Source organism: Oncorhynchus keta, chromosome 10, assembly GCF_023373465.1.
Source record: "Oncorhynchus keta strain PuntledgeMale-10-30-2019 chromosome 10, Oket_V2, whole genome shotgun sequence".
NCBI classification, from domain to species: domain Eukaryota; kingdom Metazoa; phylum Chordata; class Actinopteri; order Salmoniformes; family Salmonidae; genus Oncorhynchus; species Oncorhynchus keta.
The window spans coordinates 73403197-73414700 of record NC_068430.1 but is presented as its reverse complement, the minus strand read 5'-3'; the positions used below and the strand labels follow the sequence as shown (position 1 = coordinate 73414700).

Genomic DNA, 11504 nt, shown 5'->3' with positions numbered 1-11504 from the left:
GTTCAAGGTAGCACCCTATCCACTATGTGGCACCCTATTCCCTAGAACCCTTTGCGGATCCTGGTCCAAAGTTAAAACAAGGAATAGGCCTGGAAAAATGTAACCACTCTCAAATTCATAGACAGAGCTATGGAAGCAAGGACTGACCATCCAAGGTATCACAATTATAGTTTTAAGCATATTTTGAGGCATTTACAATATTTACAAAACATTGGATTAAAACAAGCTTATATTTGGGGTTCTGTATGGGGTGTGACAGTTGAACTAAGCTCATGAGGCATTTATAAGTTCTATTCTTCAAGAATCAATGGGTACATATCATAAATATCATAAATCATAATAATATCATAAATGTTTAAGTCCAAAAATGGATGTAACATCTGCAGATTGCCCCCTTTAAATAGATTTTTAGCACACTTGTCAACTAGGCTACATTTAACCTGCCTTTCCACGTTCATTGTACCGGTAATTGTTCTGTGACAAGTTTGTATGTTGTATGGATTGTTTCTATAGTGGTTTTCTGTATGAAAACGAATAATAATCACATCTCATCTCTCTCACAGACCAGAGACGGTATCACCATGGAGTTTTCACCCTCTACCCCCAACACCACCCAGAACTCCAACACCACCCAGAACCCCAACACCACCCAGAACCCCAACACCACCCAGAACTCCAACACCACCCAGAACTCCAAACCACCCAGAACTCCAACACCACCCAGAACCCCAACACCACCCAGAACCCCCAACACCACCCAGAACTCAACACCACCCAGAACCCCCACCACAGAACCACACCACCCAGAACCCCAACACCACCCAGAACCCCCAACACCACCCCAGAACCCCAACACCACCCAGAACCCCAACACCACCCAGAACTCCAACACCACCCAGAACTCCAACACCACCCAGAACCCCAACACCACCCAGAACCCCAACACCACCCAGAACCCCAACACCACCCAGAACTCCAACACCACCCAGAACCCCAACACCACCCAGAACTCCAACACCACCCAGAACCCCAACACCACCCAGAACCCCAACACCACCCAGAACTCCAACACCACCACAACCGTCCACTACACCCAGACTAACCATTTCGGCAGCCGTTGCGAGTCTCTAACCTACAATATCTCACTCATCAACGGCAACAGCACCTTCCAGTTCGACGTGGGGGGCCGATTCAACCTCACTGGGGTCTTCCTGGAGACCTCCTGCCCAGATTGTCTGGTGATGAAGTGGGTCATTTATAGAATTGTACATTTGAGCCATTTTAGCAGACACTCTTATCCAGAACAACTTACTGTTAGGGGTATTCCAGTGTTTTTCAACTCTGGTCCAGGTGTACCCACGTTTCTGTTGTAGATCCACACAAACACACCTGATTCTACTAGTCAACTAATCACCAAGGCCTTGACAAGTTGAATCAGGTGTGGTTGCCAGAGGCTACAGCAAGAATGTGTACCGTTGGGGGTAGATTAGGACTGGAGTTGAGAAACACTGGTGTAGGCTATTCAGCTCAGGTCAGGTAGGTAGAAACAACCACATTCTGCATTACAATCACTGCAAGTGAACCGTTCTTCAAAACACCCACTGGGCACAGAAGTCATTTCACTGAAATGACGTGGAAACAACATTGATTCAACCAGTGTGTGTCCAGTGGATAGCCTCTATCACCCTCAAACTCAACTCTGGACCTCTAATCAGGGACTGATTTAGACTTGGGACACCAGGTGGGTGAAATGAATTATCAGGTAGAACAGAAGAACCAGCAGGCTCTGGATCTCGTAGGGTAAGAGTTGAATTCGCTCTATCAGCTAAACCAGTGACAGGGAGAAAAACAAGTGCTGGTGTGAGTACAAGAAAGGAAAAGCACAACAGTAAAGTATAATGATTTTTTTAGGTGGGAGGTGAGCTCCAGGAGGAGGGAGTCCACGGACCTGTACCTGCTGAGGAAGACGGAGGGTGGGAGAGAGGTAGAGGAAGAGGAGATGGAAGAGTTCAGGAAACAGGTGGAGTGTATGGGGCTGCCGCCGCCAGTGGTGATGGAGCCGGGGGATGCCCTCTGTGGTTCCTATCAGCTCCCCTGGAAACTCTGAGGACGAGGAGAAGAAGACGAAGCTCGATCAGAGAGTGGGGGCCCTGAGACCGATGTAGAGACACGTTTTCTGTCGTCTGTTTTGTATATTATTATTATTAATCCAACATTTCTGTGTTTACTGTTTGTCGATGACCTGTAGAATTTTGAGGGGAAAAAGATGCACGATTTGTCATATTATTCTGTCTTCTTTGCTTCTTTAACAGATGTAATTACGTTCACAGACTGATTTAATGTCCCAGAGTTGAAGCTGATTCACAGAGACAGTGGGATCCAGCGGGAATGTCGGGACGACATTCGGACTCTATGCACAATGGGAAAGAAAAGTATTTTATAATTGGATTACTTTTGTATAATTTGGCATAACCTCATTTGTCCATATGCATTAAAGTGCTCATACTGTTAATTCTCAGATTAAACTGGATGGAACAGTGAACAATTAGTCATTTGTGAAAGAGAGAGAGAGAGAGTGTTTCTGCAGATGTGGGCGTGTGCACAAGCAAGGGGGGAAATGTGGGTGTGAGTACGGACATGGACAGGGCCAGGGAGAGAGTAACCTACTTTCAGAACTATTGGGTACATGGTCCTACTTGGGTACTTGGTTCTGATTAGACATGACGTACCTGTAGGATCGACGTCCCAAATCCCACAACAAGAATAAGAATAAGAAGGTCCCCTGTAGATCAGGAACGTTCCAGCCCAGTGGCGTCGTCACCAGCACAGACGATACCATATCAACAGGTAGGTGCCATAAACTTACTAGGTATTGAGGGGCTCCTTTTAAAGTGATGTCACAGTGTGTGCCATGCAACGTATGTAACCATGCTACTGGTACAGTGTAGTCCTTCTTGTGTGGAGAAGGTTCGCTTTATCAGATTATAAATTCCTGTTACAGATCTCATTTGTAATATGCTGTTGGTTTGATGTTTACAATTCAATGTTTATTACATGGAAAACATACTTTACATACCACTAGTTGCCAGATAATTGCCAGCCATAAAAGAAAATATGAAGTTTATATGCAATACCTCCTGTGGGAAATGTATATTTAATGATGATCACATTTTCTGAAGCTCCTTTCATCAAGTTAAGCCTCGTTGCTAATGAGGAGAGATATTAGCCTATTATATTATATCCCACTGATCTGCATCTTCCCAACTCCCTGTTATCTCACGGCACATGGGAATATCCTGGGACAGTCCCATTGGAGATCAGCTTTGTGCTCCCTGTAAAATACACTATATATGCAAAAGTATGTGGACACCCCTTTGAATTAGTGAATTCGGCTAGTTCAGTCACACCCGTTGCTGACAGTTGTGTAAAATCGAGCACACCGCCATGCAATCTCCATAGACAAACATTGGGAGTAGAATGGCCTTACTGAAGAGCTCAGTGACGTTAAAGATGGCACCGTCATAGGATTCCACCTTTCCAACAAGTCAGTTTGTCAAATTTCTGCCCTGCTAGAGCTCCCTCACACGAAGAGTAAACAAAAAAACATCTGACCAACTGGGAACATTTTGTTTGTCCCCACAAGAAAAAAGGCTAATTCTAGCCGTTTAGGGTTAAGGCAAGAATTAGTGTTCAGGTTAGGTTTTGGGGTTAAAGTTCGAGTCAGGGTTTAGGGAAAATAGGATTTTGAATGGGAATCAATTGTGTGTCCCCACAAGGTTAGTTAAACAAGACTGTCTGTGTGTGTGTGTGTGTTCCTAAATAGGGATTTAAGGAGCTTTCTTTCTCACAATAGTTAAATGTTTACTCCTCCCTACTGTGGCGAAACATCATTTTCATGTGTGTGTGTGTCCCTCCTCTTTCATAGCCCAAGGACCTGTTATTTTCTCAAGTGGAGGAACACTCATTTACATATCCATTTGAAATGTATTCACTGTTGGAATCCAAGTCAGGCTGCGTCCCAATGTACACTACCTTTGTGGTTGACTTGCACGTTTCCAATATTCTTACGTTGTAAAAAGTATTATCTACTTTGAAGATAGAAATGTAATGGTTAGAGGGGACAGCCTTGTCTGTCACAATATCATTTATCTGTAAAAAGGTGCATGTCCAATCTTGATATTCTAGCTCTATCCACAACATTTTCCCACCAATGAATAACCTGCAGGGCAGGAGGTGAACCAATGAATAGCCTGCAGTCCAGGCCCCTATGGCCAGTTATAAACCCATCACCCCATGTCCTATCCCATGTTCCTCCATTCATAGTGAAGGTGTCCAGGCTTGTCCGCTCTAACAGGGCATTGTTATGTGAATGTAATCACGTCCAGGTCAGGACATGGCATTGTTTTCTGAATGTAACCTGCAGTATGCCAGGCCAGGACCGCTGCACACTGTCATACTGTCCCAGATCTAGTGTTCATCCCATTGGTTCACCCCCAGTCGTCTCTGTTCTGTCCCACATGCCTCTGCTAATGATTCCTTACAGCGTCTGCAAAAAGGGCACTGTGAGTTGTGGCATTGTTTTGTGTGTGTAACCTGCAGTGTGCCAGGCCAGGACCGCTGCACACTGTCATACTGTCCCAGATCTACTGTTCATGTTTTTTCTGTTGGTGTTAGAAACTGGGACCTGGTCTGTTCTGTAAAAGCCCACATGTGACTGTGAATGATTCACTGTGAATGGTTTAGCAGGGAGGGGAAGCAGGGGGATGGATGTGTGAAAGTGTTTTTCTGTCTGGTGTTAGAAACTGGGACCTGAGTAACCTGAAAGTGTGACAGCTGAGAAAGTGTGACTGTGAGAGAAGGGGATAAATGAGATGCTAGAGAGAAAGTGTGACTGTGGGAGAGAGAAGGGGGATAAATGAGATGTGTGTGACTGTGACAGAGGGGATAAATGAGATAGCTAGAGAAAGTGTGACTGTGTGAGAGTGGGGGATAAATGAGATGCTGAGAGAAAGTGTGACTGTGGGAGAGAGTGGGGGATAAATGAGATGCTAGAGAGAAAGTGTGACTGTGGGAGAGAAGGGGGATAAATGAGATGCTAGAGAAGAGAGATGGGAGAGAGAACTGTGACTGAGAAAGTTGAGTGGGAGAGAAGGGGGATAAATGGATGCTAGAGAGAAAGTGTGACTTTCCGGTGAGAGAGAACTGGGGAAATGAGATGCTAGAGGAAGTGTGACTGGGAGAGAGAAGGGGGATAAATGAGAGCTGAGAGAAAGTGTGACTGTGAAAGTGTGACTGGGAGAGAAGGGGGATAAATGAGATGCTAAATGAGAGAAAGTGTGACTGTGGGAGAGAGAAGGGGGATAAATGAGATGCTAGAGAGAAAGTGTGACTGTGGGGAGAGGGGAGAGATGCTAGGAGATAAATGAGATAGCTAGAGAGAAAGTGTGACTGTGGGAGAGAGAAGGGGGATAAATGAGATGCTAGAGAGAAAGTGTGACTGTGGGAGAGAAGGGGGATAAATGAGATGCTAGAGAGAAAGTGTGACTGTGGGAGAGAGAAGGGGTATAAATGAGATAGCTAGAGAGAAAGTGTGACTGTGGGAGAGAAGGGGGATAAATGAGATAGCTAGAGAGAAAGTGTGACTGTGAGAGAGAAGGGGATAAATGAGATGCTTGAGAGAAAGTGTGACTGTGGGAGAGAGAAGGGGGATAAATGAGATGCTAGAGAGAAAGTGTGACTGGGAGAGAGAAGGGAGATAAATGAGATGCTAGAGAGAAAGTGTGACTGGGAGAGAGAAGGGGGATAAATGAGATGCTAGAGAGAAAGTGTGACTGGGAGAGAGAAGGGGGATAAATGAGATGCTAGAGAGAAAGTGTGACTGGGAGAGAAGGGGGATAAATGAGATGCTAGAGAGAAAGTGTGACTGTGGGAGAGAGAAGGGGCATAAATGAGATGCTAGAGAGAAAGTGTGACTGTGGGAGAGAGAAGGGGGATAAATGAGATGCTAGAGAGAAAGTGTTGATTAAAGTAAGGATGGGGAGAAAAATATACTATAATGTTTTGGGGGCTTAAGTGATAAATTAGAAGGTGAGACTGTTTTGGAGTGTAAATGAACCTATTCAAGTTGTTTGAAAGGGAGAGAGAGAGAGGTGCCATGGGTGCCATGGCAATAATGAGGACAAAGTACAGACCCATTGTTCTGCTCACTCAGCTGGTGTACAACACTCGCATGCATGTGTGTGAGAGAGAGCATTGCTGAGCCTCTGGCTCTGAGGTGGTTAAGCACATTAAAGATTGACCCACTCAGCAGAAAACTTTCCAAGTTGCACTGCAGAGGTTGCCTGGCTACCCAACCATATTGCTCCAACCGAGCGCCACGCCCATGAGCGTTTCTTCTCTTCACTGAAGTACGTAGCGAACTACAGAACAGAGGAAGAATTCAGTTGGAGTCGTCAGGCTACTGCAGAGGAGGAGAATCGTGTGTATTAGTCATTTTTTACCTCATTGCCAAAGACTAACACAATGCAATACAATACCATAACCATTCTGCAATGCATTAACAACAACAACTGGTTGGCATTATAACAGGTGTATAAACCATTTAGCTTTACAACACAGAGTGAATGGTGTGTCAAACAGTAAGGAGTATGGGAATACAGTATGAATGACATAATACAACACTATTTGAGGACAGAAAATGGATCTGAAAATTGGTGAAATGGGTTTTCACGCCAGGTTTGTTTTTGTTCAGCTCCGCTAATCGTTCCATTTCCTCTCTGTCCTCTTTCTCCCAGACCGACCTGCTGAAGACTGACTGTTATAAACTGTTCTAGTCCAGACTGTTGTTTCAAGTCAACAGAGCCAGCCAATTGGCAGTCTACCCGTCTCATCATGGCAACAATGGAGCCGGTGGCCAACCGACAGAGCTCAGCCGACTCATTGGTCGAGTGGGCCAGCGAGGTTTGGGGGATGGAGGAGGGCGAAATGGACCCCACTCTGGCCCAGGACACTACCCCTCCTCCTCACCCGTTGGTCAAACAGGCACCCAGAGCAAAGTCAGAAGATCTGGGGTCAGAATCTCCAGATACTCCAAAGCCTAGACCCCAAGTGTCTCCCTCAAGTGAGAACCTTACAGACTCAACAAACAAAATGGCAGAAGTGGTTCCTAAAATGGAGCAGGAGGCACTTTCTGGGGTAAATCAGGTGCCTAATAGTAGAATCCAGGTGGGTGATAGTGAATTGGAACGAGACCTTAAAATGATAGATGACAATCACTGTGAGAAGGAGGAAGATGTCGCTGCTTTTCGGTCGCCTCTTGCCTGCATTGGCCAAGCCTCACCTGCAGAGGGCGCTCCAGAGACCCAGCCATATCCATTTGAGGAGGAAGAAGAAGAAGAGGAGACCATTGACTGTATCAGCGATGGTAAGGTGGAGGTGATCTCTAACTCTGTAGAGGAGGAAATGTCGTCATCTGACAGCCAGGGTAGCCAGGAGTGGCCTTCGAGATCTCACCTTGATGACGTTGTGGAGGAAGACAAAGAAGAAGAAGATGGTGCCAAGGAAGACAAAGTAGAGGAGTTTCAGTCTGTTGAGATGATGGAAAATGGCGCTGTACGGTTGCAGTTGAATGCAGAGCGTCCAGATAGGAGTGAATTTGAGCAGGGGCTGTCAGAGACGGTGTGTGCTACTGAGAAGGCTTCTGTAGAAGGGGGTCCTGTTGAAACTAGCAGTAGCCCCCCATCAGTGCAGGTAGCTGACAAGCAAGAGGTTAGTGAGTGCCCAATCAGTAGTGACAGAGAGAAGACAATGTCAGACAATAACAACCATGATACTATGAAGGCTGCTGAAACTAGCACTACCACCCACTCCCCACTAAAAAGAGAGAGTTCCGATGACATATTCTCTGAGTCCCCGGAAAATCCTGAATCAGCTCTTGCCGGTGATGGAGAGGAGAACCAGAGTGTAGACTCCAAGCCTTTAGACATCAGCTCAGCCCGGAGGCAATGGGTTAGGCTGGACAGTACCAGAAGCAAACTCCCTCAGCCTGAGCAATCCACCTCCTCTAGATCCTCCTCTTGTAGCCACCTAGTAGACCTGGCTCAGCCCCGGGTGTAGTTACACCAGACAAACAGCAGGGGGAGCAGTTGTTACGAAATGTCACTGCTGCTCTGACGCATCATAGTAACCAGGAAGTGGCAGCACAACAGGTGTTCAAGGGAGCAACTCTGGCTCCGCCCCTGGCGACAGTCGCCAAGGAGCCAGCTAATCAGGTCAAGGCAGATCTCCTTGGCTCTGGCTGTGTTGTAGTGAAAGAGCAGGCGGGTGGAGAGAGAAAGGTGGGAAAGAGGGAGGGAGACAACAGGCAAACAGGTGGAGAGAGAGGGCAGAGAGCGAGTGGACTTGGCGCAGCGGGCGAGGCAGACAGGAAGAAAAAAGAGGAACGGATCGAAGAAAAGAGGACAAACCCTGGGTTGTTGATGTCGAGAGACAGTCACAGCAAAGCTTCCAAGATGAAGTTGGGAGGGGACTTGTTCGATGACAGCCAGAGTGACAGTGGCGTATCTGCCGACTTCTCCCCTGGTAGTACTGTGGAGCTCCAAACCACCACCCCCACCCTCACCTCGCCTCCGGCCGACGAGACCCCCATCGAGAGGGAGATCCGTCGGGCAGTGCAACGTGAGCAGTCCCTCAGGAGATCCAGGGGCCTCCACAACAATCCTCCCACCCAGGAATATGTGGACATCCCCTAAGGAAGTCAGTCTTGACTGAGACCCTGCCTTCCAAGTCGGACAAGAGCCAGGGGGAAGGACCGTCTGTTTGCGGGGAAGAAGATGCAGAAGGAGATCAGTGTAGAGACCCAGAGGGAACAGGTCCTGGTTCGACTAGGGAAAGTTAGAGGTTCCTATGACAAGGGGACAGTACGCCAGCTCAAGGAAAGGAAGAAGTTATTCGAAGCTTTCCAGGAGCCCAAGGAGACATCCTTGGGCTCCTCGATGATACTGTCCCAGAGCAAGGCACCCTCCTGGGCTTCGGCGAGTGACCTCTCCACTCTGGAGATCCAGGGGAACGACGCTTCATCCGTGTCCTTTGTCGGAGGCTCGTTCGGGGAGAGAAGACGTAGTAGCCTGGAGCTGATGTCCCAGACCCAGAACCAGAGCCCCTCCGGAACACCTAAAGGCATCACCTACACCCCTCATGGGGCCCCTGTCCCCCGGGGCCCCACTCTCTCCGAGAGCGCCGGGGGCCAGATAATCATCCTGGATAACCACCACCACCTGGTTCTCCCCGCTCCGGCCCACGTCCACCACGTCTCCAAGCCCCTCAGGCACTCCCACAGTACGGGCACGCTCACCGAGACACAGGGCCTCACCGTGGTCGACTCCGCTTCTATATACTCCTCAACCAGTGCATTCAGCGGAGAAGAGAGAAGGGGGTTTTGGAGGGATGAGGATGGAGGGAGGATGGATCAGGAGGAGGAGGAGGAAGAGGAGGTTCCAAAGGAGAACCCCTTCTTCAAGCTGCGCTCCTCATCGGTGTCTCAGGACAAGGTGGAGCAGGATATCCGGGAAGCCAGGGAGAGAGAGAAGGAGCTGCGGAGGCAGAGGAGCAGTCTGTACAGGGAAGGAGGAGGAGGAGGGGGGAGGCCAGCCAGTAGGGAGGTACAGAGTCCCACTTCTCCTCCTCCACCTCTACTACTACAGAACGGACTGGTGACCCCTGACCTATCTGTTACCCCCTCATCGCGGACAGCCTCTGCAACACCAACAGGTTAGTGTATAGTGTGTGTGTTCAATTGTTTCCGCGCGTGTATGTGTATGTGTGTGTGTGTGTGTGTGTGTGTGTGTGTGTGTGTGTGTGTGTGTGTGTGTGTGTGTGTGTGTGTGTGTGTGTGTGTGTGTGCTTCTGTGTCAGGAGAGATGATGAAAAGACAATGTAATAGTTCAGTGAGGATATTATTTCATCTCCCATTGGGTCAGGTAGTGCTACATCATCAAACATCTAATACAACATTCTCACTGTCGTCAATAGTTCTGCTCCAGAGATCACAGTCTTTGTGTGTATCCCAAATGGTACCCTATTCCTAAATAGCGCACTACTGTTGACCAGGGCTCTGGTCAAAAGTAGTGCACTAAATAGGAATAGGGTGCCAAAGTAGTGCACGGAATAGGGTGGGTGCTGTTTGGTAAGCAACCTTTGCCAACAGGCTGAATGATACACTACTGGGTAACTGATTAAACTAAAGTTGGGATCGTCTGTACAATTAACTGTCAGATCAAAAAGTGAGTGAAAATATATGAAAGTGAAAATCACTGACTCATGTCTTGACCCTTCATTGTGTCAGCAAAACACAAAGTGCACAAAGTGTAGAAAATCTTTTCCAAGATGAATTGTAGAACCCAGCCTAGAATATATGCTTGTGAGGCAACTTTAGATTCTGGGAGTTAGTAGACACTAAGGGAATGTTTAACATGACTGAATATGTAATGAGCTAATACAATCTAATGGTTATACATTTCAGGGTGTAAATCGCCCTTGGAAATCATTCAAAGTGCTTAGTGATGTGACCCGTATGAAAAATGCTTTTCAAATGAAGCTGTTATCACAGTAATAATTAGTGCCAGTATTATTACGATGTGCTGTGCCAAGGCAAGCTGGGCGTATTGTGTATGTTGTCAGCGGTAGGCCCACAGTAGCTGCCAGACAGACAGGGACAGGCTTATCTGGGTACAGTACTGAATAGAGGAACGCCAGGGTTAGGGTGTGCTAATACAACAAGAGTCCTCTGTGACTCCGTGTCTGAGCAATTATAGTTTTATTGTCAATTATAGATCATGATGTAACCATAGTTTCCTCTCCTCCTCCCACTCTCTCCAGCACGACAGTCTCTTGGGAAGCTGGGCATGTGGCCTCCACCACAGACAGATGAGTATCCGGATAGCCAATTAGAGGTATGTTATATCCTTCCCTCACCAAACGTAATCTATATAGGCCCAGGAGTTTTCCTGAGAAGGTAAAAGGTCGGGGCTTAATCATACGTTTTGACGAGCGCTCTTAGCGCCGGACGAAACACTGGGGGCTCAAAGTTTATTTCCTGGTTAAGTCACAAGGTCAGTAAAACCACCTTGTCTTAACATACTGTCGCCACTAGTTATCACAGCCACAAAGTCTTAAACACTGCCTATTTCTTCTTCAAATTCTATTTTAAACCTAACCCCAACCTTACTCCCTAACTATAACCACACTGCTAACCTTATCCCTAACTATAACCACACTGCTAACCTTACTCCCTAACTATAACCACACTGCTAACCTTACCCCTAACTATAACCACACTGCTAACCTTATCCCTAACTATAACCACACTGCTAACCTTACCCTAACTATAACCACACTGCTAACCTTATCCCTAACTATAACCACACTGCTAACCTTACCCTAACTATAACCACACTGCTAACCTTATCCTAACTATAACCACTATAACCTTACCCCTAACTATAACC

The 11504-nt window shown here is 47.1% G+C and overlaps 1 protein-coding gene across 6 annotated transcripts in view; it reads left to right on the top strand.

Annotated features, from left to right (window-relative positions):
- Positions 1 to 843: 843 nt before the first annotated feature.
- The window catches only part of LOC118379602 (neurofilament medium polypeptide-like), a 35467-nt gene continuing 24806 nt past the window's right edge, over positions 844 to 11504 (top strand). The window contains exons 1-4 of one of the 6 annotated variants that reach the window (XM_052527909.1): positions 844 to 1246; positions 1912 to 2847; positions 6795 to 9768; positions 10876 to 10949. In XM_052527909.1, the coding sequence (XP_052383869.1) occupies positions 8832 to 9768; positions 10876 to 10949 (1011 nt within the window). In that variant the 5' untranslated portion in view covers positions 844 to 1246; positions 1912 to 2847; positions 6795 to 8831. Of the gene's footprint in view, positions 1247 to 1911; positions 2848 to 5450; positions 6589 to 6794; positions 9769 to 10875; positions 10950 to 11504 lie in introns of those variants that run through there. The other 5 variants (XM_052527907.1, XM_052527906.1, XM_052527905.1 and 2 more) reach the window with 5 other exon arrangements.